Source organism: Brienomyrus brachyistius, chromosome 1 (assembly GCF_023856365.1).
Source record: "Brienomyrus brachyistius isolate T26 chromosome 1, BBRACH_0.4, whole genome shotgun sequence".
Lineage (NCBI taxonomy): Eukaryota > Metazoa > Chordata > Actinopteri > Osteoglossiformes > Mormyridae > Brienomyrus > Brienomyrus brachyistius.
Genome location: NC_064533.1, coordinates 29,030,835 through 29,058,127, shown reverse-complemented (window position 1 = coordinate 29,058,127; position 27,293 = coordinate 29,030,835). Strand labels below are relative to the sequence as shown.

The window sequence follows — 27,293 nt, the reverse complement described above, 5'->3', positions numbered from 1 at the left end:
ACTTGGCTCCTGCACACAGTGCCAAAGCTACCAATACCTGGTTTAAGGACCATGGTATCCCTGTTCTTGGCCAGCAAACTCGCCTGACCTTAACCCCATTGAAAATTTATGGGGTATTGTGAAGAGGAAGATGCGATATGCCAGACCCAACAATGCAGAAGAGCTGAAGGCCACTATCAGAGCAACCTGGGCTCTCATCACACCTGAGCAGTGCCACAGACTGATCGACTCCATGTCACGCCGCACTGCTGCAGTAATTCAGGCAAAAGGAGCTCCAGCTAAGTACTGAGTGCTGTACATGCTCATACTTTTCATGTTCATACTTTTCAGTTGGCCAAGATTTCTAAAAATCCTTTCTTTGTATTGGTCTTAAGTAATATTCTAATTTTCTGAGATACTGAATTGGGTTTTTCATTAGTTGTCAGTTATAATTATCAAAATTAAAAGAAATAAACACTTGAAATATGTCAGTCTCTGTGGAATGAATGTATACATTGTACAAGTTTCACCTCTTGAATGGAATTAGTGAAATAAATCAACTTTTTCAAGATATTCTAATTATATGACCAGCACTTGTATATCCACATCTATATTTTTCTTTATATATATACTTTATTTATATATCCCTGAAGATAAACTGTGTGTGTGTGTGACCAGCCCTGCAGGAAACTTGTCTGTGAGACACGCAGTCTAAGTCACCCACCTTAAAATGGCTCTCAAACTCTCCTACCGTCTCCAGTCCAACAGGCAGCCAGTGAAGCTCAACCTGCTCACCTGCCAGGTGAAACCCAGTCCCGAAGACAAGAAGTGCTTCGACCTCATTTCCCGTGAGTCTGCCCCAGCGCTGTGGGGACGTGGGGACCCTGCACAAGCAAATAGAGGCGCTGTTGTTCCTGAAATGTCAGCCGTGACCTGTCGTTACGTGGGACCCTGGTGGAAGCTGATGCAGACACGTCCTTCTTCTGGAGTGCAGATCTTTAACAGGACATGCTGCGCTTCGCTGAGTACTGAGGAACATGTTGTGCTTAGCTATGCACTGAGGGACGCTCTACACTAAACTCTGTGCTGAGAAACGCCCTGCACTTAGCTACCCACTGAGGAACACACTGTGCTTAGCTATGCACTGAGGGACGCTCTACACTAAACTCTGTGCTGAGAAACGCCCTGCACTTAGCTACCCACTGAGGAACACACTGTGCTTAGCTATGCACTGAGGGACACTCTGCACTAAACTCTGTGCTGAGATACGCCCTGCACTTAGCTACCCACTGAGGAACACACTGTGCTTAGCTATGCACTGAAGGACGCTCTACAATAAACTCTGTGCCGAGAAACGCCCTGCACTTAGCTACCCACTGAGGAACATACTGTGCTTAGCTATGCACTGAAGGACGCTCTACAATAAACTCTGTGCTGAGAAACGCCCTGCGCTTAGCTACCCACTGAGGAACACACTGTGCTTAGCTATGCACTGAGGGACACTCTGCACTAAACTCTGTGCCGAGAAACGCCCTGCACTTAGCTACCCACTGAGGAACATACTGTGCTTAGCTATGCACTGAAGGACGCTCTACAATAAACTCTGTGCCGAGAAACGCCCTGCACTTAGCTACCCACTGAGGAACATACTGTGCTTAGCTATGCACTGAAGGACGCTCTACAATAAATTCTGTGCTGAGAAACGCCCTGCGCTTAGCTACCCACTGAGGAACACACTGTGCTTAGCTATGCACTGAGGGACACTCTGCACTAAACTCTGTGCTGAGATACGCCCTGCACTTAGCTACCCACTGAGGAACACAGTGTGCTTAGCTATGCACTGAGGGACACTCTGCACTAAACTCTGTGCTGAGATACGCCCTGCACTTAGCTACCCACTGAGGAACACACTGTGCTTAGCTATGCACTGAGGGACGCTCTGCACTAAACTCTGTGCTGAGAAATGCTCTGTGCTTAGTTACACGCTGTGCTTGGCTACATGCTGCACTTAGCTACGTGCTGTGCTTAACTTCATAAGAACACGCTGCACTTACCTATGCCTATTGAGTAATGCGCTGCATTCAAATACATACACAGGGGCGTAGTTTCCCCTTCCCATATCACACCCCCCACCCCTGGAAGTTGGATTCCATATGAATTAAGGCCCCTCTTATGCCCCCCACCTTAAAAATTCTGTAATCGCCCCTGGTTGAATTAAAGACCCTTTAAAGTTTTTCCAGAACGACCTATGAACCCCCCACTGCCTGTCCTCATACTTTCTTATTTGTCCTCTCTCCAGATAATCGGACATATCACTTTCAGGCTGAAGATGAACAGGAATTTGTGATGTAAGTATGTGGGAGGATTTGGGACTGTGGATCACTATTGATTCACTGAAGTGATAACTGACAAGCACATGTGATTCTCCACACACATACGCGCGCAAATATGTGGAAATGACAGCATCTTGCCGAACAGCAGTTTGTCAGTGCAGGAAAAGCTCTCATTCCCACAGCGAGCTTAGAGAATATTATCCTCCCCCGATTGCTTCAGTGTCCTGGCTGTGTGGTAACAATAAACTGTAGCTGAGATTAGCATACATAACATTGCCAAGAAAAGTAACGTCACAAAACATGCACACAGTCGTGCCACCAAGGCTCTGCAAGGCGGCAGAGGAAGGACCTCACATGTATTTCGATGAAGGATTTCTGTTAGTGACGGCATGAACTCTCATATCTAACTGATAACATGTTAAACATGGGTTCTTTATTAGCATATTTCTATTATTTGTACTGATAAATACAGACTGATCCCGTATGGGGCTGTTGTCTAGGTTTCACCCCGACCTGCCATTTTGTCTCATGTAGGATTTGCTGTTGCTTAGCAACCGCGCCACGCTTTACATTTTAGCTATATGCCCATTAGTTGTGGTTGGGTATGAAATGTACCTACTGACCAAAGTAACTTTTTATCGAAACGCTTGCCCTTACCGAAAATGGGGCAGGATGGTTCTCGAGCTGTGGAATGTTCCGCGTGTAGTTTCGGGCTGGGGAGGCGGACCGTGGACTGACCGGCTCGGCGTTTTCGTGAATGCGGCTTGGCCTGTCCAATGGCAGCATCCCGCAGCCTCCACCGCTGCCGTGCAGCAGCACACTGACTCGGTCGATTTCACTTTGATGAGGCTACTTTGGGGGCAGCGTGTGGCTCTGTGGGCCAAGCCTCTGTGCCCGTTATCAGAGGGGCGCCGGTTTGAGCCCGGCCTCAGCACGTCTGTGGGTCCTTGTGCGAGACGCTTAACCCCCAGATTCCTGGGTGCTGCAGCAGGAGGCGTAAAGGTAATTTCCCCTCAGGAATCAATAAAAGTGTCAGTGTATTAATAATCGTAATAATAGAGAGAATTTTATTTAATGTAAATTCATACAACACAGAGGAATATTCTTCTCAGGACTGATTACGAGTATTTTAGCCCCAATGCCAATCTTCCTTCAAAAAAATGATCAAGCCCCAGGAAAACCTGATTTAATCCCAGATTTTTTTTAATAGATAGAAACCCCCTGATGCTTCCTATGTAGCCTTTTATGCACTTAAGTATGCAGTTAAATATCCTTCTGAGATACAACAGTTCACTTTTCTTCTCTATAGGAGACATTGTTTTGGCTCGTATTGCTCATAGGATACATGCCACTGTATTATAATGTCCTCTTGTTCCTTAAAGAGGACAGTTGGGGCTTTAAGGTCGTATGAGTTGGGGTGTGACCTTATCAGCTTCCTCTTCCTGTCAAATTGATATTTTAATCAATATTTTTTTCTCCCTGGATCCCCTAACAACCCGTGGGCAGTGGTGTCTTAATGGTTAGGGAAGCACATTCATAATTGAAAGACTGCTGGTTCGAATCCCCGACCAGCAAGGCACCACTGAGGTACCCTGAGCAAGGTACCGCCCCCAAGCCCTGCTTCCCAGGCACTGAATTAGCTGCCCCCTGCCATGTCACATTGTCACATATGGGTTAAATGCAGAGGACACATTTCATTGTTGTGCACTGTGTGCTGTGGAGTGTCAACAATGACCACCGATCTCTAAATTCTAAAATCCGCATGTCGTCTTTGGGGAAAATAGTGTGTGCCCATGTTAAACCACTGCAACTGTTTTTTTAATGGCTTCTGCCAGGAATTTAGATTTGGGTCAGTGAAACCAGTCTGATGGAAGTGAGTCATAGTCTAATCTTTTTCTCACAGAAGTATCTTAACCGTCACCTTACAGCGGACCTGCGATTGTTTTATTTTGATTTCAGAGAGTGGAGGGGTGACCGCAGTAATCGTACTTATTTTGTGCAACCTCTAACCTCTGGTAGTGGCCACCTGTTACCAAATGAAGAGCAGCACCTTTAGTGGTGTGATTGAACTTCGGCTTGGTTGTATTTCAGTCGCAGTGAAAGGGCTGGGGACGGTGACACTGGGCGAGATGGCAGCACAGCCTGAGTCTTCATGACTCTGGCTGGATGTTTTGCCAGTCGTTGTTGTTATGAAAAGTTTAGGTCAATCAACGTACCCTAAGGCCGGATGATTCAGGTGGCTTGACCTATTACATGAGATTTTTTTTCTTTTTCTTTTTATATGCGGCAGCAGGGGGCGTGACGGTTAAGTTACCCATGTTAGCACGTCATTTAGAATTTGAATTTGATGATCAGTGCAGCTAATTCAGTGCCCGGGGAGCAGTGCTTGGGGGCGGTATCTCGCTCGGGGTACCTCAGTGGTGCCTTGCTGGTCGGGGACTTGAACCTGCAATCTTTCAGTTACAAGCGTGCTTCCTTAACCATCAAGCCACCACTGCCCACATCATCCAGCGCAATGTGAAACAGCTTAGGAAATTGGTAGCTTCAGTTAACGAGATGTTAATACTTGGATTCTTCTGCCTGGTGCCCCCATTGGGCAACTGACAGGATGATGAATGTGGTCACACAAAGGTTACACTTTGTCATTGAGCCCGAAAAGTGGTTAGGGGGCAGGAAATCATACAGATGTGTCACAAGACCTAACAACTGCGGTCACCCTGACAGCCATTATCGCCGTGCAGCGCGGGCATTCCCATTTGTTTTGCTTTGTTTTCCTGCAGTGGATGGTAAAAATGCTCTGAATGATGTTCACCAGAGTTAATGGATTCCATGTCGCTCGACGCTTTTACCCAGATGCCCCCCCGCTCCCCTCCCTCCCCCCACCACTCGGCATAGAAGCAGCTATTGATCCACAATCAGCATCTGTTTATATGCTGGAGGAGGCCGTTCAAAATGCTGTTCTAACGAATCTAAATTGAGTCTGGCATCGTTATTGTAAAGTCTGCGGAAATGTTTTTAGACACGTAAAAAGACACGCTGTGTCTGTGAAGGCACCTTCGTAACTGGCTGATGTACAAGTTTGAAGTTTGCCCCCGGGGTGCCGTGCGGGCAGGGTGCTGTGTGGGCAGGGTGCTGTGTGGGGCGCCGTGCAGGGTGCTGTGTGGGCAGGGTGCTGTGTGGGGCGCCGTGCAGGGTGCTGTGTGGGCAGGGTGCTGTGTGGGGCGCCGTGCAGGGTGCCGTGCGGGCAGGGTGCTGTGTGGGGCGCCGTGCAGGGCGCCATGCGGGCCACACCGGGAGACTGCACGCCTTCTGTCTCCTCCCACCGCGTCCTTCTTGATTGCAGCTGGATCTCGGTGCTGACAAACAGCAAGGAGGAGGCCCTGAACACAGCATTCCAGGGTGAGCAAAGCGCCGGGGAGGACGGCCTGGAAGACCTCACCAAGGCCATCATCGAGGACGTGCTGCGTATGCCTGGCAACGAGGTCTGCTGCGACTGCGGGGCTGCAGGTACGACAGCCCCTCCATACCCAAACCCCCTCGACGTCAGCCATGAGGAGAACCTTCACATTTCCAGCTGAATCTCAGTGCCATTGCTTACTCTGCTAAATCCACTCCTACTCCAGCTTCTTTCCTTGGAGCTATGGGGGTGTGACGGGGGGGGGGGGGGGGGGGGTGTTCCAGTGAAGAACAGACAGGTTGTTTGGACCCCCTCACCTCGCTATGCTCTGAGTGTGCTGCCCCCTTTAAGACAGACATGCATCATCCTCCCCACCTCCCTGCTCTCAGCCACCCCACAAAAAAAAACAACTGAAAGCAGCTGCGTCAGCAGCCTGGGGGCGGGGTCACTGACTGGCTGGGAGAAATGTCAGCCTTTCGTCATCGCGGTGCCCTGATAATCCTCTCCACTCGCTGTCTGTGTCCTCCCCTGTTAACTGCAGTGGCCCGGCCCAGTTTAAAGGGCCGGCGCGCAATTACTCTCACGGCCTAGGCTCTGTCCTTGAGCTCTCAGCACCCTGGGCCGGTTCCTGCCGCTTTAACAGACCGGTGTGAATTTACCCTGAAGGCCTGGGTTCTGTCCCTGATCTGTCGGCAGCCTGACAAGGTTCCCCTTCCCGTTTCCCGATTCGGGGCGTAGGTGAGGGCGAGTTCCACCGAAAGCAGCATTTCAGGATTTGGGAAGGATTTTCCGTTAAATTTCTACGTACTTTGTCAAGAGGGTCGTTTCCTCTGCCCTAAAGCCGCTGCCCCCACCCCCCCCATACCGATCTCTCTCCTGTAAATACAGCATAAAAGAGACACATGGTCCCACAGCACTGGCTCATCTATCCACCTCGCAGCTCTTTCCACTTTCTTTCCTCCCCACTAGTTATTATGCAAAACAGAGATGAATGTATCGTGTTCCGTGTTATTAATATGCATCATATTGTTCACATGGCATTCATCCTGGCCGGTAGTCTCTCTCATTGTGGTCTGTATCTCAGAGATCACTCTGAGTATTAAGAATATTATCAGCTGTGTAACCAATCCTGTTTAAATCCAAAGCCCTGGATTCATTACTGTGTATTGGCCATTGTTGGGCCAACAGTTAGCATAGTTATTGAATGGCTGCAGAGAATTATCCTGGCCTAGAATGGAAAAAAAATCTACTTTATTAAACTTCTTGAAAGTATCAGCTAAGCATCTAAAATATATAAAATTTAAGAAAAATACAAATGTAAATGTTTATAGTTGAACATATGTCAGTTTTGGCTGCCTCCCACCTATTAGGCAAATGTATTATGTTTGGAAATTGGAAGCGTTTCTCAGATTTGTTTATACAGTTGGGAGGAACTGAGATCCTCTCTTGCTTCCAGATCACGACACTACAGCAGTGGGACGAAAGGGGTAAAGCGCCCCCTTGTGTAACCAAAGCAGAACTTTACCCCTCACTTGTATCAGTACATTATAACTGAGAATGTAACATTGCTTGAGAGACCCCTTGGCATACTGCTAATGAAATAATTCTGTTGTTTCCCACTCTATCCAGACCCCAAATGGTTGTCCACAAACTTGGGCATTTTAACATGCATCGAGTGCTCCGGCATTCACCGGGAAATGGGGGTTCACATTTCACGAATACAGTCCATGGAACTGGATAAATTAGGCACCTCTGAACTCTTGGTGAGGTTACACCCTTTCTTACTCCATGCCACGTTTATGTTTTATCTCTATTGGCTGTATTGATTTATACAGATTTTGCAGAAGTTAATGCATGTAGCCAGACATTTTCAGGCTGTGTTGCATCGTTGTCTTCAGAGAGAATAATTAGAAACAAAATCCTCTAAAGAGAACATTTGCTAGTTAATGCTTGTACAGTTTAATACATCTGTTTGTTGTCATTTTTACCATGTATGGTTTTTTTTCCCCACCAGCTGGCCAAGAATGTAGGAAATAGTAGTTTTAATGATATTCTGGAGGGATATCTCCCTTGCCCATCACCAAAGCCTACTCCATCGAGTGACATGTGAGTACCTCACCCTTTGGCTTGGGTCACTGACAGACAGAGCAGTACCTCTCCCCTGGTCTGGGTCACTGACAGACAGAGAGAGCAGTACCTCTCCCCTGGTCTGGGTCACTGGCAGACAGAGCAGTACCTCACCCCTGGACTGGTTCACTGGCAGACAGAGCAGTACCTCGCCCCTGGTCTGGGTCACTGATAGACAGAGCAGTACCTCTCCCCTGGTCTGGGTCACTGATAGACAGAGCAGTATCTCGCCTCTAGTCTGGGTCACTGACAGACAGAGCAGTACCTCGCCCCTGGTCTGGGTCACTGATAGACAGAGCAGTACCTCTCCCCTGGTCTGGGTCACTGATAGACAGAGCAGTATCTCGCCTCTAGTCTGGGTCACTGACAGACAGAGCAGTACCTCTCCCCTGGACTGGGTCACTGACAGACAGAGCAGTACCTCGCCCCTGGTCTGGGTCACTGATAGACAGAGCAGTATCTCGCCTCTAGTCTGGGTCACTGACAGACAGAGCAGTACCTCTCCCCTGGACTGGGTCACTGACAGACAGAGCAGTACCTCGCCCCTGGTCTGGGTCACTGACAGACAGAGCAGTACCTCGCCCCTGGTCTGGGTCACTGACAGACAGAGCAGTACCTCTCCCCTGGACTGGGTCACTGACAGACAGAGCAGTACCTCGCGCCTGGTCTGGGTCACTGACAGACAGAGCAGTACATCTCCCCAGGACTGGATCACTGACAGGTTTGCTTTCCTTGATTACCAGTCGTGGGGGAGTTCTGCAGTGATCATTCCAAAAATACCACTTTGATCGTTTCTCTGACTCATGTGTGACTTAGGCTGTTCTGAGACACGTGCAGATATTGAGGAGGACACAGCTCAATCATCAAAATGTAAATGTCTTTTGGGGGGTGTAAATGAAGCTAAATTGGCAGGTCCCCCAGAAATGCCCCTGGTTGTTTGCAACTACGCGTAGCATGTCATGGTGATGCAGTGTTTTTCTAATACTGTAGTTGGTAGCGTCATGCTTGGTCACAGCCGTTAGCAGGCTTGCTGTAAACATGCTGGGCTGTGATATCTGGAGGGTCAGTGGTAGGGCGGGGTGTGGATGAAGGAAAAAATGCCAGAACACTGCTAGTGGCATCTTAAGTCATGTGACAATGCATGGCACCCGCTCACTGTCTCATGCGCGCTCTGCCCCCGCACCCCGCAGGACCGCGCGTAAGGAATTCATCAACGCCAAGTACGTGGACCACAAGTTCGTACGCAAGACCTGCACGTCAGCAGCCGCCAAGCTGAATGAGCTGCTGGAGGCTGTGAAGTCACGTGATCTGCTGGCACTGATCCAGGTCTACGCCGAGGGGGTGGAGCTAATGGAGCCCCTCCCTGAGACGGGCCAGGTGAGGCGGGTGGGTGGGTGGGAGTGGCCGCATGCTGGTCGTGGGCAAGGCCTGGGTCACTGTGACCCCAGGACGGATGGACACATGCATGCATGCATCAGTAGGTAACTGGATAGATGGGTGGGTGGGTATGAAGTCCTAACGTAGCATGAATAGGCTAGTTGAGACTCGGGTAACTTCAGAGGTTGAACTGTGAAATGTAAAATGTGATTTGAGCTACTGATCCTGATCCTCAGGTTATTGACTTAGGAAATGCTCAGTCAGACACAAAGCAGATATTGCAACTGGTATGTTTGGTTCCCCCTGTCTCTGTGTGTTTCCCTCTTTGGTTCTGTTTTCTCCATGTGTCCGTGTGACATGCACCACCTCTTGTTTTTCAATCACTGCTTGTCCTGTTCCAGGCCCCCAGAGGTGTGTTAGGTGGTAATATGCTTAACGTCACTTGTTCCTGGGGGTTTTGGAGATACTGGGGGTCAGTCAGACTTGTTCGGGGGCTAGTATGGAGGCAGGGGGAGGTGGGAATGCAGCGCTCTCGGTCCTAAAGGCACTCCACATTTTGGGAATTGCTCCCCGCAGTGTTGACGGACGTATAACTAAAGACGGTGTCTCCCGGGTATATGTCGCCCCCTACAGGAGGCAGGAGAGACAGCACTCCACTACTCCGTGCGGACAGCTGACCAGACCTCTCTGCACTTGGTTGACTTCCTGGTCCAGAACAGGTACAGAGTGACCGATCTGTCCCACTGACTGTACTTCAGCCCCATTCCTCAAGCCACAATGCTGCACAGCGGGTCGGCTGGTGCTACCTTTTCACTCCCCCCACCCCCCCCCAACAAAAAAAAAAGTGCAATGTTGCCCCAATATTCACAGCCCTCTGTTGAATGAAAGCCCTCAGCTCAGGCTCCCAGAAGGCAAGCAGAACTGGGTCACTCCTGTGTTTTCCATCCTAATTTATTCCTTTCTCTTCGAGCGTTTGCTCACTGCTGACCCAAATAGAGTTAAATTGGTGACGAGGGGGGAGGGGGAATTCCCTTTTATATTACATATTTCTGCTAAAAGTCGCACTTGTGTGGGCTTTTACAGTGTGTGTTTTATGTTGAGGCTGGGATTTTAATCAATCCAGTCGCTCGCTCCTTTTAAAACATGTTGTGTGTTAGAACGATGTCTGTGAATGGACAAGTGTCGGGGGTCTCCATTAATCGTGTTAATTGAAAGTGGCGATGAGGGGCTTGGGCCTGGGAGGGCTGTAAATGACTGTGCTGGCAGCTGAGGAGCTGGGATTTAGACGGGATGCCTCTCCTGCTGTGGAGGCCGAGTGCAGGGAAAGCCGGCAAACGGCAGGCACACGCAGAGCCATTGAGTCCACCGATATAGACAAATGATGTTTCTCCTTTGTTATAGTTTGAGCATCTTACGCTCAACATACCCAGAACATACTATTCTTTATACTCACAACTCGTAATATCTGATATTGGGTTTTAAATGTTTTCCATGGAATTATAAAGGTCAACAGACCATTAGGTTTCTGATTATGATGTGACAGGAAGGGGTTCAGGTCTAGAAAGTATAAATGCAGACCAAGGTTTTGCTTCAGCCAACCAGTTGAGTCCTCTGTGACTGTGACTCTTTATCCTCAACTGGTTGGTTGAAATAAAACCTTGGTCTGGATTCCTACTTTCTGGACCAGAACTTTCCACCTCTGTCTGACACTAACCCTGTGTCATATAGATGACCCCATATGACCCCCCCCCCCCCCCCCATCCTTAACCCCCTCCGTTTGTGTCTGCACAGCGGCAATCTGGATAAACAGACGGAGAATGGCAACACAGCCCTGCACTACTGCTGCATCTACGAGAAGCACGAGTGCTTGAAGCTACTCCTGAGGGGCAAGCCAGCCACTGACATCAGTCAGTACCACACCCCTTTTGCCTCTGCCCCAGAGGATTCTGGGACTGAAAAACACATACTGGTTCTGTGAAGGTCACTGTTACATGGAGACATATTAGCATGGACATCTCACAGAGCCGTTAAATTTTATGGCATATGATTCATTTTTACCTTCCTGACCCATCATTAATCAACAGGATGGAAATATATATTTTCTTTCCCTTCAGCCAATCAAAATGGGGAAACTGCACTGGACGTTGCCAAGCGACTAAGGAAATCCCAGTGTGAGGAGCCTGTAAGTGTGCTGGTGGGAGAGTGTTATGTGTATTACATATTATGTTGTCTAGAAATTCATCTGGTATGGTACTTTAGAACAGTACCACATGCTACCACTAGGTGGCCTCATTTAAATGTTGTGCAGCTCTCCACTTAGAATATATGACTGTGGTTCGGGCTGAATGCGCCAAGTATTCGCTTTGACAGACGTTTTGTCCTAAACTCAAAAGACGTGAGTTGTATCGGTACAAAGAGGACGCTGTCCTCGCACTGGAGTGAATTCATGACCCATCGTCTCTCTGCTGTGATGTGGTCTGCTCTCTCGTTTGGTGATTAATGTTCAGCTAGCAGAATAAATGCAGCTGGATGGAATGTGTCTGTTTTTCATTTTATTCATTTTTCATTAATGAGGGAGTTTAGCGGATTCCTGGTGTTTCTGTTTTCTTGCTTTGATTGTGTTTCCAGGGGTAATATGTGAACAACAGGCCTGTTGAATATTACGTATTTTGTGTAGAAAGAGCATTGACACCCCCCCCCCCCCACACACCCTCGATATTCTGTTAATTGCCGAGAATCCTACTCGTTGAGGCTTCCATGTTGTATTGATAAGTGTCCTGTCAGCATGTGCTCTGGAGTGTAGCCTCGTTCCTTAGGGAGATGCAGTGACCTCCCTGTAGTCGTATGTAACACTGGTTAGCACCCCCCCCATGCCTTACACGCCTGCATCCCCCTCCCTCCGTTCCCCAGCTGATGCAGGCGGCTGCCGGAAAGTTCAACCCCCACATCCACGTGGAATACGAGTGGAGGCTGGAGGAGATGGACGAGAGCGACGACGACCTAGATGACAAGGTCAGTCCCCATCTGTGGCCCCGCTTCTGACCCCCTGGTGTCACCTCGCCTGTTACCTCATCGTCCCCATGTGTTACCCTGTCCAAGCCCCCTCCGTGTCATCCTGCCCGAGCCCCCTTGTGTCACCCCACCTGTGCCTCAGTTACCCCCTTGTGTCATGCTACTGGAGCCCCCCTTGTGTCACCCCACCTGTGCCCTTGTCAGCCCCTTGTGTAATCCTGCCTGTTACCCTGTTGTCGCTTTGTGTCTCCCCGCCTGTCATCCCCGGATGCAGTTCTGCCTGTGATTGGTTGGTGCAGTCGCTCTGGCTCTTTCTAATGCTCCCCCACGGTGCCCCCTTGCAGCCCAGCCCCGTGAAGAAGGAGCGCTCCTCTCGGCCCCAGAGCTTCTGCCACCCATCCAGCATCTCCCCCCAGGACAAGCTGTCCCTCCCCAGCTTCACCGGCCTCCGGGACAAGCAGCGTCTCTCCTACGGCGCCTTCACCAACAGCGCCCCCACTGACTCGCCCACCTCACCCGTCACAGACGGCCCTCCCCTGCCCCCCCGGAATGCAGCTAAAGGTAAAACCCCCTGATCACGGGGAAGGCCCCCTCCTCAGTTCTCTCCATAGCATGGGTCCGATAATCCTCGTCCTGACTGAAAATGGAGCGTTTCTGCAGGACGTGGCTTCTGTATTATACAGCCATATTTCTTCCCCCTAGTTGCACTGATAAGCAGCCTGTTATGGCAGTTTAGCAGCACACAGCGCCCCCTACAGGAACATGGTGAGGATTCCACAAGGGATATACACACACATGCACACTCAAAAATGGCCATTTTTATGTAAAGTAGTGGAGGAAAGTGTAATATTTCTGTCCAATTTTCTCCAAGACTTACCTTCAGCTAATGGGGTCAGATTTTTTCACGCTCATTAATAACGGCTTTCCAACATCTCAAGCATTTTCAGCGCTGTGTGTTAATCACACCGCCTGCTACCCCGTCACCATCCTGACATATGTGTACATTGACGGGTGGATGTGTGTCAGTTGTAATTGGGAGATTCCCACAGCCCTGTGCTGTTTAACCGGGAAAAACGAAAGTTAGAGATATAGGTAATTATGAAATAGCATTTGGCGATTTTGCGTCATCATATCGCAGGACTTTTGCACTATTGTATCTCTGCCAAACCCACACATTCACACCCTTACCTTGCACACTGGGAGCTCTGTCTACACTTGTGGAGTATTATTCTGTTTGCATAGATTGGCTGGGCAGGTTTGGTCAAATACAGACTTGGGGATTATTTTGAAATTTTCCAGTGGCAAGTTGATGTCTGTAATTGAGCTTTAGCCTTCTGTTGTATTATTCTGTTATATGTTCTGTTATATGATGGGGTCATGTACTGATAAAATAAGAACCATTAAGACTTGTATCCTTACTGTATACCACATCCAACAGGCTACTCTACAGTTCTAGACTTGTAGAAATTTAAAATTGACAAGCGAAACTCATTCAGTTCATTTTTTTTCCTCGACATGACCAATGACCTAAAGTCAGGCTTCCTCATCATATGGGGACCAAAACACAGCCAGTCCTCGTGTAATTGAACAAAGAACTTTCCTTAAAGTTCACAGAATTTTTCTCCATAACGTGTTCAGTGGATTCAGTGAGTTTTGGAATTTTTTTTCCCTTCAATTGGCTTGAAGTTTGTCCCCCAGCACAATGTGTCACAGCGGTCGCAGGCTTCGGGTAATACGTAATGTTTCTTTGAGATCGGAGTTACTGCACAATTTTAATAGGTGACGTTACTCTTTTAGAAAATTACAGCTGCGGTTCCAGCTGGTACATTACAACCTAGTTTATTGGCTAAACTACAATAATAAAATACTCATCTCCTGATTGATCACTTACACAAACAGCTGGTTATATGGCTGGTTATGCTTAAAGTATTATTAAAACCGCTTACTAGTGAATCTAAGGCCTAAGGGTCCCTTAAATGTGACATTAAATTGCCGATCACTCCTGTTCAGGGGTCTGAGCCCGTTACATGTGCAGTAGTGATTTTGTGTAAGTAGTACAAAATGGCCACCGGTGACTCAACAACCTCTGTTGCTCTGAATGTCAGTGTTACTCATGAGAGGTAGTCATCCTCACTTAGTAAACCCATCCATCCATCCATCCATCTTCTAATCCAGTGTTTCCCAATCCAGTCCTCGGGGACCCACAGTCGGTCCATGTTTTTGCTCCCTCGGAGCTCCCTACCAGACAGTTTAAATTTTTGCTCCCTCACAGCTCTTAGTAGCAAAAATGTCGACTGTCTGTTGGTCTCCAAGGACTGGATTGGGAAACACTTGTCTAGCCAGTTATCCAGTGCCAGGGTCATGGGGAGCCTGAAGACTTGGGACAGAACATGCAACTCCTCACCCACGGGGGGGAGGCTACAGTGCTGCCCTTTCAGGAAAGGTGAAGCATAGCACTGCTCTCTCTGCAGGACATGTCGAAATACTCGGCATGTATACGAGATCGTCCTTCTGATGAGTATTTTTTTCAGTAAACAGTTAAGTTCTGCAAGATCACAGGAATGTCACACACCTGCCAAACGCTGCATGAACGCACCAGTATTCTGCATGACGGGTCATGTGTGAGCAGGATGCGAGAGGCAGCAAATTTCCATCATATGCCACTGCAGTATGACTTGCACTTAGTCTGTCACCATCTTTCACCCATACGCACCGTCATTTAAAAGCCCCAGACACATTTAGCTGAGTGGATATAATTGTAGATCAAGGCCTGGTTAAGTTTTGTAAGAGGCTGGCCCAAGTTCAGCTTGATATTGTGCGTTTGTCATAACCTAGAGCGCATGAATTCCGGGCTCCACTCCTGCAGCCATTCATCTGAGTGCTGCTTTAATGATTTTGTAGTGACAGAGAGAACCTCGCTCTCTCCTTATCATGGAGGGAAACTCCTGAGCTTCAGAACTCTTCAGAGTTGGCTCCTTCAGACACCACACTGCAGTTTTCTGCAGTTCATGCATCTCTTTACTGTTCCACAGTTTCCATGTCACTTGGGTCAGACCAAACTTTGGTGGATGGATGGATGAAAATGCCCTTATTGAAATGACCCCACTTACCTCTGTCTGAGCTCCTCCCCCTCACCTCCCTGGCCTCTGGCCACTTACAGCTCGTGTTGGATGAAAACACCCTCATTAAAATGCATAATGGCCCCGCCCCCGTCTGTCTGAGCTCCTCCCCCTCACCTCCCTGGCCTCTGGCCACTTACAGCTCGTGTTGGATGAAAACACCCTCATTGAAATGCATAATGGCCCCGCCCCCATCTGTCTGGGCCCCACCCCCTCATGCCCTGGCCTCAGGCCGCTTAGAGCATATATTTTCTCTCCCTCTTCCAGTTCCTTTCTGCGCCCCCCCCTCCTCCCTCCCTCTGAGCTCACAGGCTCCTGGGGGGAGCTCTACCCTGTCCAAGAAGAGGCCGCCGCCCCCTCCCCCTGGGCACAAACGCACCCTGTCTGACCCACCCAGCCCAATACCTCACGGCCCCCAGAGTAAAGGTGGGATCGCTTGGGGTGAGTTGGCTGTGAATAAAACCAGGAGGGAATATGATCTGATGTAACCGGAGATGCAGGCTGCAGAGGAACAAAGCGGGGGGGGGGTGGGCTGTAATAGACTGCGGTGTTTTCTCTCTAAGACTGGTTTAACATTAAGGGGAAGGTTAAAGGAGACCAATGTGCATGTTTGGGGTGGACTTCCTGAATTCACCGGAATGAACAGGCCGCTTGTGCACAAGTCCTGCAGGACTGACCTCAGTTACTCTCTGACTGTCTGTCTCTGTCTGTCTGCTCTCTGCCTGTGTCTTTGTCTGTCTGTCTGTCTGTCTACTGCTCTATCTGTGTCTGTCTCTGTCTGTCTACCCATCTCTGTCTGTTTTGTAATGTTGTTAGTCATTTTCTGTGTTGTCGTTTGCACTTCTATCAATATAAGAATACATATCCCCAGTTTCATGGATGTTACTTGCCAGGGCGGATTCCTAAACATTCCTGACAGTCGTGAGGCAGTCCCCAGGTTACGAACTAAATCTAAAAAAAATGCAATACATAGTAATACAGTTATAGTAAAAATAACTATATAATATTAATAATAATTATTGGTATATAATTTTATTGTTGTGTTATACCTTGACCCGCTAAAACCGTTCGATATTTTCACGTGCATCACGAAGTACTGCCTGGTTTCAGTATTACAAACCATACATCCAGCCGTTTTCTGTTCCCACTTATCCTATTCGGAGCCTGTGGGCAGAAGGCAGGGAACAACACAGGATGGGGTGCCCTCCCATTGCAGGGCACACTCACACCACTCACTCACACACCACTCACTCACACACCATGATTTTTGTTAATTAGCCAAGCACTCCTTAGACCTAAAACGGAGAGTTATTTTTACCGGTGACCCATTTGCTGCTATGCCAACCACATTATGTTTGGGTATGAGCATGTTATTAATGGCGGTAATCCGCTTAACTGATTCACCAACCAGCTTAACCAGCCAGGAGCCACTCAGCCTGATGACCCACCACCTGTGCCAATAAAACAGACCTAACACTGAGCTCCTCAGAGTTCCACCTCTAACAGCAGATCCAAAGTAACACTGATCATTAACTGCTTTGCCATGGTAAAGTATGTACATCTCCTTAAATCAGGAGTGATGCTTGGATTTTTAACGGGGGGGGGGGGGCATAAGAGGGGCCAAAATTCCCCTCTTGATAACCTTATTGCTAGCCAGTGACAGAGGTTTTGAATCGGTGATTGACAGGTGAGAGGGCAGCCTGGAGGCCAATTAGCTTTCAGCTGGGTCGATGTCCCCGTAGACCCTGTATTTGCCCTAGCCTTAAATATTCTATGTTTAGGTAACGCCAGCCGTGTTCATAGTTTTCATGATATCCAAACCCTACACCTTGTCTGATGTTTGTGAAAACTCAGAGATTCTACATGGCTAAACGTACATGGTGAAAATTCCTTGCGTAATCTGACGCTTGCAGGAAATGACTCGACTCCACCTTCTTTGAACAAGACTTCTCCTTCATCCAACAAGTTCGAGGGCATTCTACAGCAGCAAAGGTACTTGGACCTCCTCGGACCAACCAACCAGAGTGAAACCATTAATCACATGACAGGCTGTCCTTGGGTCCTGTTTTAAGTAGTTACATTTTCAAATTCTTGCAACATAGGGAATAAACGTGTAGCATTTTTGTTCGTATTGTTGCCCTCATTTGGAGACGTCTCACCAGAAAATGTTCTCTTTTATTCTGTCCTTCAGTTCTGCTTCAGGTACCACAAAATCTACACTTGGTCCAAGGGTCCTTCCCAAACTACCTCAAAAAGGTAGGATGTGATTCCTAGAGTTTCTGAGCCAGTAGTCATGCTTCTTTGACCAACATTAATCCTCTGCGATGGTACTACACTTCAGACTACTGAAGGTGCTGCTGGTTTAGGTATCACCTGAACTCTTAAATAAATTTCCTGCAGGGTTACAGATTAGGATCAGTGTGCTTTAATCCAGTTGAGTCATTGTACTGCAGGCAGCAGCTGGAGATGTAGTATGTATATATAGGAAACAGACCAACAAGCTCACACGGTTCCAGGTTAATCACATAAGAACTGTGATGTCCTGTTTCAGTGGCACTGCGGAAAATAGACACCATCCACCACCCCTCTATGGACAAAAGCGGCCAGTCTGCCGAGATCTTTCAGAAGTCACCCCAATCCACCGAGGTTCTCCAGAAGTCTCCCCTGCCAGAGAAGCCCCAGTTGGCAGATCTTCCACCCAAGCCCCAGATCTCCGAGCTGCCCCCTAAGCCTGGAGAGCTACCCCCTAAACCTCCACTGTCTGACCTTCCTCCTAAACCCCAGCTGGGAGACTTGCCCCCCAAGCCCCAAATTAAGGACCTACCTCCCAAGCCCCAGCTCTCTGACATCGGTGCGAAGCCCCCAGTAGCTGAACCTGCCCAGAAGCCCCTCTCCGGGGAGCCGATGCCCAAATCCCAGCCCTCGGATTTGCCGGCCCCCAGTCAGCTGGTGGAACCATCGCCCAAACAGCCGAGCGAAGACACCAATGGCGGCCCGGCCGGCGCCAGTGAGATGCCAGTGCCGCTGCCCAGAAAGATAAACACTGTGAGTTCCTGTGCCGACGTCCAAAGGAAGTTCCTCCTCCTTGCATACAGTAGGCGGTGCTTCCTTACTCCCCGTCCAAAGAGTTTTTATGCACAAAGAACCGAGAGATGTTAAAAATGTTTTGAAGACCACAATTAAGTACTCGCATATTTACACTGAATAAAAAGCCCACCACCATTGTTCCCAAAGCACAGCTAGGATGCGAACTGCTTTCCTAGTGCCAGAAGCAGGACTATCAGTCATGATCTCATGATCTTTTCTGCAACTTGCTGTTCGATGAGTGGCTCCCTGGGCCTCTCATTCTTCAGAAATGCATACATGATTTAGGGCAGCGTTTGAAGCCAGCTACACTGGGGATTTTTTCATTAAACAGCATTATGGTTTAATGAATAAGGATGATGAACTGTGCAGATAAAAATTATACAGAGTCCCTTCCTATATATGTACATGTATTATTAAAATTCAAGTTCCACTGTAACTATGGAATTAGAAATTTATGATGAAAACGTGCGTCCATATTACACCGTAACATATATCCAGTACTAACATAATAAAAGCATTTTCCTCCAGAACTAAGAACTGTGGGTGTGCACTTTACTGGTAGCTTCTTGGTATCTAGACTTAATCATCTTGGAATTAATCCCATGAGGCATAGGGCACAAGGCGGGGTACACCCAGCCGGGCAGTCTAGTCCACCATAGGATACATGCACTTACACACAAATCACACTATGGGCAATTTAGAGACACCAGTTGATGTAGTCATGTGTTTTTTCCAACCGTGGGAGTTTTTCCAAATAACGTAGGCATCTCCCCGCAGGGTAAAGCCAAAGTGAGGCGGGTAAAGACCATCTATGAGTGCCAGGCTGACAACGACGACGAGCTAACGTTCGCGGAGGGGGAGGTGATTGTGGTGACAGGGGAGGAGGACCAGGAGTGGTGGGTGAGTGCCCATCCGTCACCCTTCTCCAAACCATGCAGATGTATAAATATTCCTCAACGCTCCAGCTAATGTAAACAGCTGCTCCGTGTTTTTTTTTTCGGGAAACTGGACAGAATTCCGAAAATGGTTTGTGAGTACGTATAGTGCATACCAGGCTTGAGGTTTCGGCAGAGAATCTGCCAGATCTGAGGGCTCACCATTTTCATGGAATACTGCATGTCCTACTTCGTGAATGTTCTGCCGGATTAATTTGTTGTGGTAACCTCTAGTAACCCTGCCTCATTGTTTTCTGTCACAGATTGGCCATATCGAAGGGCAGCCGGAAAGGAAGGGGGTGTTCCCCATGTCATTCGTGCACATTCTGTCAGACTGACAGTGGGACGGACAGCTCAGCCGCCCAATCTCCGGCTGGCCCCGCCCCTCAGTGTGTGCTCCATCCAATAGAATGCCACTGAGGGCCAGAGGGCCACTCCTCTGTAAATAGCTGCTGTTACAGACATGGGCAGAGAAAACGCGAAACCACCTGGCCAAAGGTGTGCAGTGTGTGTATGTATTGTAAATAAACTGCGTTAACCTGCCTTTACCAGTATTAACCTAGCCTTCCAAACCGGCACACCTTACAAGGTTTGTGGTAGCCATTCTCCAGCACTTAGCATCTGCTATGGTATATAAGTATGTATACATACATGTACATGTATGAACATGTATGCATATGTGTGTTCATGCCTGTGCATAATGTATTTATACATGCCTATTTTTCTGTACATGCTCCAGTGTGTATCCTATCAGTGTATGCTGCCTGCTAAAGGCGCTTAAGGAGGTCAAATGGCTATATCTCTTAGCTTGTATATCACCAGTATCATTGCTTATATCCCTGAAATACCCGCAGAATCAAGGTAACTTTTTGAGACTTCAAAACTCTCACTCTCGCCTGGAAGACTAAAGCGGCAGAGGAAGAGGAGACTTAATGCAAAGCTAATAAATGCATGTCCGAGGATGAGATATATCCCCATTAAATGTATCGTTGAGTGCTGCTTGCTGAATGTTTGAAGAGAGCTGTTCTATGGAAGCCTGGTACCCAGAAATGTGATGCGGTCTGTGTATCTCAGTAACATTCAAGGGATTCAGTTCTCCACCAGCTGGTGGAGATACTGTCGCAGGACAGAAGTAGCCGAGTCACGCCCCCCCCCAACCCCCCCCTCCTCCTTACCTCCCTGTGACACACACAGCAACGGGCAGGTACCGATTTCTTAAGTTTGGTGTGTATTGTGGAGTGGGTTTGAGGGTGGGCCCTCCGTGGGATCTTCAGAAGTTCCTCCTGACAGAGCAGATGAAGGCATGGGGCCCTGGACACCTCACTTTCTGCTGCAGTCTGGACAGCCCTTGGACTCCTGATGCCAGCATGTGGTTTTCTGAAGATTCTGGGCCTTAGAAACCTTTGTGTTATAACAGACTGGAATTTCCACCCCCTCCCCCTTAGTGATGTCACAAGTGTCTGATATACATTAACAGACAGTTCATACCCATGCTGTGTCCCCGTAGTCAAATTTGGGGGCAAAGAATTCAGTGTATTAAAAGGTATTAACCATCGTTTGGGCTGTTTTATGGTTGAACCCTCAGATTCGTCTGTAGTACTTGGTGTTACACTTCTGAGTTGTAAAGTTGCATTTGCAGTGTTCATGGTCAGTTTAGTACTTGGCCCTTTAGTCCTTTTAAAATGGTACTATATGGATGTCCATGGATTACAAATGGAAGTGTGAGATTTTTGTAATGCTGCACTTACGAAATTGCTACCTTTCTTGCATCTTGTCAGTTCAACCCAGTCCTTCCAGTTTCAGAAAGCCTACAGGCAACATTTGCAGCACTAAGTGAACCTGACAACTAGTCTTTTGTTGCTATTAATAGGTGCCTGAGGTAGTAAGTTCACTATTACTAAACTGCAGTAATTTCCTGAGTATTTCTGGTCATGGGCAGGATAGGAGGTAACAGGTTAGATCCAAGTCATACCTGTGTCCATTATAAAATAAGCCACTCTAGTCAGCTAATCTCCCCCAATCAAGTCTACATGCCAGACCTGTCAGCCAGAAACTCAGTACCACCACTCTGCAACAGACCAGGATTTTATTCCTCAACCAAACACCCTTTAGGATACAGTTATTTTAAACAAAAGCCAGAAACCATAGTAGGAGGAGTCAAAACAAAAAGTTCCTTTACAGAGCTGCACCACATTTCCAACAGTTCATTTTGAAAATTGCACTTTTGAGGAAGGCTTCCTTGGGGTCTGGTCAATTTTCTCCACGGCTTTGATGATGCCAACCGCCACGGTCTGCTTCAGATCCCTAGCAGCAAACCGACCTGAAGGGAGATGGGAGAAGTCATCTTCAAGAGACCCTCACCACACTGCAGAATCCTTAAACACCTCAATGATCTCACCTAGAGGAGGGTAGCTAAAGAAGCTCTCCACGCAGAGAGGCTTTATAGGAACGAGCTTCACAGTGGCAGCATCCCCAGACACCAGGGCTTGAGGACTGTCCTCAAGGATCTTCCCTGTGCGGCGGTCAAGCTTCTGCTGTAGCTCAGCGAAGCGACAAGTCACATGGGCAGTGTGACAGTCCAGCACTGGAGAGTAGCCAGCCTTTATAGTGCCTGGGTGGTTGAGAATTATCACCTGCACAGAAGTTTAGGCAACAGAACCCTCAGTTGGTTGATTGAAGCTGAGAGACTTTGCATGCAAGCCAGTGATTTAGCCACAAGATAAAAAGCAGGAGTTCGATTGCAGTTTCACACTATGCAGGTTACCTGGGCAATGAAGCTTGCAACATCCAGCGGAGGGTCACACTGGGCATTCCCAGCCACATTCCCTCTACGCAAGTTCTTAACAGCTACATTCTTGATGTTGAAGCCTATGTTGTGTCCAGGTAGGGCAGTCTGGAGTCCTTGGTGGTGCATCTCTATGGACTTCACCTCTGCTGTCAGCTTGGCTGGTGAGAACATCAGGAGCATCCCAGGTTTCAGGACTCCAGTCTCGACCTTCCCCACTGGGACTGTACCAACTCCTGCAGTTTCAGGGAGAGCATTTTAAAAATTTAAGCAACAGTGTTACAATTGAAATGATTAGCAGACAGGTCACTTACCTCCTATCTTGTAGACATCCTGAAGGGGCAGTCTGAGAGGCTTGTTGACAATTCGGATCGGAGGAAGTATGGCATCCAGGACTTCCAGCAGAGTTTTACCATTTGCATTGCCCTCTTTTCGCTTGATTTTCCACCCTTTGAACCAAGGCATCTACCACATACAATGAACACAGCGTTTTAAACAAAATTCTCGTGACCATTACACGCTCCCTAGAAGACAAAAGCGGTGAGGTTACCTTCTGAGAGGATGCGAGCATGTTTTCACCGTTCCAGCCAGAAACGGGCACGAACGGCACAGCTGCCGGGTCATATCCGATTTTCTTGATAAAGACAGTCACGTTGCGAACCACCTCCTCATAGCGCTTCTGGCTGTATGGCGGCTCGGTCAGGTCCATCTTGTTGACGCAGACGATGATCTGCTTGACGCCCAGCGTGTAAGCAAGCAGGGCATGCTCCCTGGTCTGTCCGTTTCTGGAGATGCCGGCCTCAAACTCGCCCTTGGCCGCGGACACCACCAGAATAGCGGCGTCAGCCTGAAATGAACTGGAGGGTAGATCACCGCTGCTATCAGATCACCAAACATGGAGAACCCGGCCGGGCAGGGAGTTTGTACCTGGGATGTGCCGGTGATCATATTCTTGATGAAGTCGCGGTGTCCGGGAGCGTCGATGATGGTGATGGAAAACTTCTGAGTCTCGAACTTAAGCAGCGAGATGTCGATAGTGATGCCACGCTCCCTCTCGGCTTTCAGCTTGTCCAAAACCCAGGCGAACTTGAAAGAGCTCTTGCCCATCTAAAAAAAAAAAAAAAAGAAAAGAAAAAAAAGTTAAGCTTATGGACGATAAACAAGAACAGAGAGTTTCGTAATTAGGAAGAAGAGGGAGACAGAAAAAAGGATTCGGACCTGGGCTGCAGCTTTTTCAAACTTCTCGAGGGTCCTGGAGTCTACGCCGCCGCACTTGTAGAGAAGATGGCCAGTGGTCGTGGACTTGCCACTATCCACGTGGCCGATAATAACAACGTTTATATGGATGCGGTCCTTCGGCATGTTGAAGTCAGAGTTATACTAGAGAAGTCGCCTTTAATGAAACGTCTTATACCGTACAGAATCCTTTTTTTTACTGCACGAAAAGGGATCAACATGGCGGTACTTTTATAGCTGCTGAAACGATTAATTTAATCACCCTCCCTCCGATTAGGTTCACCTGCGCCGCTCGTCTCATGTCGTTAATTGTAAGAGAAATGCCTTCATGAAACTCCCTTTGCAATAAATTAATACCAAATGAACATACAGATTAATAGTCTCAATTGTTTTTATTACGGTTTTTACTGTAACATTTTCATTGTATTTATTGACTATGGCTGGCTCAGTTTAAATGAATTTAAAACGCAATTTATTTCAACTCGTGAGTGATAACTCGCAATTAAAATATGAATAACGACTTCATGATTTATCTTTCACTGGGCAATAAAATGTAAAGGACTGCTTTAAACAAAATGTGCTTTATTTTGTGAGCCTGTAGGCCTAGGCTAATCCTGATACCTGAGGTCTTGGCCAATACGTTGTAACACATTTCTATACTCAGTTATACTAAGTTTGGCATGTTATGTTCCTTTACCATCTGTGTTCACGTGATGATTATGTCTTTTCTTATAAACCACCCCCCTTTATAATTTATATTACACATTTTCCCTTCCTTTTCCTTTTGGTGATCTTGTTTGTTTGGTCAACAAACGTTTTTAAATGTGCTTTATAAATAATTTTAAGTTGGACTTTAGCAGTCTGTTGAAGGTAGATCTTTAACAGATTGTAGGCTGTGTTAATTGAAGTTAGTTTGTTCCTTACCACATCCCTTTAACAGCGCGTTGAGATTAAGTAGATCCTTAACTGCTCCCTTTTTATAGTCTTCAAGTTGGGTAGGCTCTATTTTTAACCGATCTCTTTTAGCAATGTATTGAAGATAAGAATATGCTTAACTGTATCGCTTAAACAGTATATAGAAGTTAATTAGATATATCCTTATCTGATTCATTTTCACAGTATTGCGAATTTGTGTAGATCTTTAATCGATCTGTTTTAGCAATATGTTAAACTTAGATGTAAGTTGCGCAGACGCTCATCTACACGCTTCAGTTTGTCGCTAATTGAACAACCGATTTCTTAAGATCTTTCAGGTGTAAGCGATCCGCATGCGGGAAAGACATCAGAATGAAACTCAGGGAATTAATTGTGATGAAATTATTATTCTTTTACAGTATGACAGGTGTATATGTATTCAGGCTGCATTCCCCTTACTTTAAATTATATAATATACATTCCGTGGAATTAAGAGACACTTGCGTTTCCCTGCATGCCCCTGTGGTAGTAGGTCTATTCCTTTTATAGCTGTTGTAGAGCACCATGCCTGAACCTGTGTGACCGACACAGTGACGTTCAGGGCGGCCAACCCGGAAACTGGCTGCCGAGAGCTCATACTTGCGAGCCGTGATCTGCTATGATAGCCGGCCGCCGGAGCGTCTTCGCCGGGACTCACGGTACCTCTTGGCTCCGTTCGCCCCGCATGTTAAGGTAAGCCGCACGGAAGCGTGTCTGCTGTCCACCCGCTCCGATCATTGTCTTTTCCTCTCTGGATCGCTCCCTGTTGTTAAATTTACTATACTTGTTTTTATACCATTGTCAAGCGGAATTATTTCCCATTTGAAGTTGATGGTGTCAGAGAATTCAGTGCGATTTGCTGTTTCATATTGTAACATATGAGAACTTCGTTTCAAAAATTAATTTGAATATTTGCTAACTTTATTCTTACCATAACAGCAGTAATTATACCATTATAATAAACGGCATAAAATGCGACAGATCGTTTTTCATATGTAAGCCCCGTTACATATACATTATAGGTTTATCTTACTAAGATAATATTCTCATCGTGGGTGGATCGAAATGCACCGTTGTCAGAGACCGCAGCTTCTGTAGTGTCTAAAAAACACTGATCGTTGTTTTTATTACGCGCGCGAAGGGACTGGAATTGGGACCACAGGCAAATGTCACGATTGGATCATGTACGTGAATGAAATTCATGCCTATGATCCGTATTCTCACGAAATAGGAAGCTGTCTTTCCGTCAGACACATGAAACGCGGTTGTTTCGCTTCTTGCACGTTATCTTGAACTGATGATCTAACATCTACGCCCCCGCTTTCTGTGAATCGGGAGCCGGTGCTTTACTATCGGGTCCAGTGCAGAATGCGGCTGTGTCCGCCGGTTCCGATCTGCAAAAACGCCCGTGCATAAGGTGCATAGGCTTGCAGCGCTTCCTCTTTTCAAAACGTGCATTTCGTCTATGGACTGCATAAGGTGCATTGCACAGAGCCTTACCTGCAGCATGGCTGAGCAGTTTGTGCTTGCCTAAATTATAATGGGGCTTGGAGTATAAAAACACACAGCTTAGCTTCTTTTGGAAAACAGGTATTTTTCTGTGAGTCTGTAGGTGTTTAGTGTAAAGTGCGCAGCCCGGGCCGCCCAACACCCCTGGAAGTAAAGTGCATGGTGTCCGTGATGTTCAGTTAGGTGGCCATTCCTGCCGTTTTTATAAGTACTAAAAACGAAAAGTTCACACAGATCAGGGATAGAAATTGTATGTGATTTGGGAGGAATGCGTTTCTGTTTCTTGAGGACCACAGGTTTGGCATTGTGTTGGCGTCATGTGTGCACAGGCAAGGGGGAAATTGTGCTAATGGTCAAACATAAAAGGAAGTGCTCCTAAAAAAAGCTGAAGTATTTATTAAGCTGCACAGGCTGACGTGAGGAGGCCAGATACTTGTAATCCAACTTAATTTTCTACACGTGGAGAAGTATGCTTTTTGTTTTGCGAAAAAAATGGGGATTAAGGAAAGGGCATGTTTTTTTTAAGCCTCTCTATTCTGACAAATGTGTGCCCCGGGGTGGGGAACTTCTGGGGTTGAGAGATGTTCAGTACCGGGTACGATGCAGAGAGACTGGTCCCTGGCCCGTTAGTGAACACGCGATGCAACGCGGATGGTACACGCTGGCGGCCGCCAACTTCTGCATCCTCTCAAACCAAAACTCGCTTGGCCTCGGACCCATGCTGCACAAGTTAGGATGAAACCGATCTGGTCATGACCCCGTAGTGAAAGTATCAGGGTGGAGTCCTTCAGGCTACATATTGTCCGGCCCCAGAAGCGTGTCCCTTGCTAGACGGGACATCATTTTTGGTACTTTTCGGTGTGTCGGGAGGCTGACTTCCTGGTTTTGAGCTCGTGCTGCGCGCATGCACGCACGCACACACATACGCACGCGCGCACTGGTTGCAGTGGCAGAGGCTGTCATGAAGAAGATGCCGTTGTTAATGGTGTCCGTTTCCAAGTTCCCATTTGCCGCTTTTAAGTCGCCTACTTAGGTCCTACAGAAACAACACTGTTTACATGCGTAAAGTGATTCAATTCTTACAGCCACTTTTAATCAGCAGTAAAAAGGAACTGTGAGATGTTTTATTTAGGCTGTAATCCCGAGTAGATAGCAGGTGCCGTGCTCGTGCTCTGCTTTGAATGCGATATCTAATGAACATCTATAAATGGTGTGTAACGGCGGTGACCTTATTTTCTTATTACTGTACCGAAGCATAGCTGTTTAGTCCCGTACGCATTTACATTTGAGTTCTCGTACGTAGTTTTTTTTTTCCTGTTCTGTTTTGAATAAGAACAAACAGCAGGAAGTAGCTATGAGGCCTTCCCGGGTAAGCATATATTATGGGTACTTTATCTGTGAACAGAGCTTACATAAATCTCACAAGCAAGCAACAATATATAG

At 47.5% G+C, this 27,293-nt stretch overlaps 3 protein-coding genes across 8 annotated transcripts in view; 2 read left to right on the top strand and 1 right to left on the bottom strand.

Annotated features, from left to right (window-relative positions):
• Positions 1 to 20,921, top strand: part of asap1b (ArfGAP with SH3 domain, ankyrin repeat and PH domain 1b) — a 91,190-nt gene extending 70,269 nt beyond the window's left edge. For 3 of the 4 annotated variants that reach the window (XM_049005972.1, XM_049005974.1, XM_049005975.1), the window contains 17 exons: positions 740 to 827; positions 2,279 to 2,327; positions 5,656 to 5,819; positions 7,339 to 7,472; positions 7,724 to 7,815; positions 9,027 to 9,213; positions 9,847 to 9,932; positions 11,005 to 11,120; positions 11,328 to 11,395; positions 12,124 to 12,225; positions 12,570 to 12,786; positions 15,612 to 15,785; positions 17,258 to 17,336; positions 17,536 to 17,600; positions 17,896 to 18,389; positions 19,209 to 19,331; positions 19,630 to 20,921. In XM_049005972.1, the coding sequence (XP_048861929.1) occupies positions 740 to 827; positions 2,279 to 2,327; positions 5,656 to 5,819; positions 7,339 to 7,472; positions 7,724 to 7,815; positions 9,027 to 9,213; positions 9,847 to 9,932; positions 11,005 to 11,120; positions 11,328 to 11,395; positions 12,124 to 12,225; positions 12,570 to 12,786; positions 15,612 to 15,785; positions 17,258 to 17,336; positions 17,536 to 17,600; positions 17,896 to 18,389; positions 19,209 to 19,331; positions 19,630 to 19,704 (2,313 nt within the window). In that variant the 3' untranslated portion in view covers positions 19,705 to 20,921. The remainder of the gene's footprint in view (positions 1 to 739; positions 828 to 2,278; positions 2,328 to 5,655; positions 5,820 to 7,338; positions 7,473 to 7,723; positions 7,816 to 9,026; positions 9,214 to 9,846; positions 9,933 to 11,004; positions 11,121 to 11,327; positions 11,396 to 12,123; positions 12,226 to 12,569; positions 12,787 to 15,611; positions 15,786 to 17,257; positions 17,337 to 17,535; positions 17,601 to 17,895; positions 18,390 to 19,208; positions 19,332 to 19,629) is intronic. The other variant, XM_049005976.1, reaches the window with a different exon arrangement.
• Positions 20,922 to 21,438: 517 nt separating this feature from the next.
• On the bottom strand, positions 21,439 to 23,581 carry si:dkey-37o8.1 (Elongation factor 1-alpha-like). The gene is made up of 7 exons (XM_049005977.1): positions 23,370 to 23,581; positions 23,079 to 23,258; positions 22,702 to 22,998; positions 22,466 to 22,616; positions 22,131 to 22,387; positions 21,765 to 21,999; positions 21,439 to 21,686 (listed from the first exon to the last, which is right to left on the bottom strand). Exons 1-7 carry the CDS (start codon positions 23,511 to 23,513, stop codon positions 21,571 to 21,573), a joined length of 1,380 nt encoding a protein of 459 aa, XP_048861934.1. The 5' UTR covers positions 23,514 to 23,581; the 3' UTR covers positions 21,439 to 21,570.
• A 1,299-nt stretch (positions 23,582 to 24,880) lies between these two features.
• LOC125732656 (CYFIP-related Rac1 interactor B-like) overlaps positions 24,881 to 27,293 on the top strand; it is a 55,106-nt gene continuing 52,693 nt past the window's right edge. The window contains exon 1 of one of the 3 annotated variants that reach the window (XM_049005980.1): positions 24,881 to 25,034. Coding sequence is in view for 1 of the 3 variants with exons in the window: in XM_049005978.1 (XP_048861935.1) it covers positions 24,961 to 25,034 (74 nt within the window). In the remaining 2 variants the exon portion in view is untranslated. The remainder of the gene's footprint in view (positions 25,035 to 27,293) is intronic. The other 2 variants (XM_049005979.1, XM_049005978.1) reach the window with 2 other exon arrangements.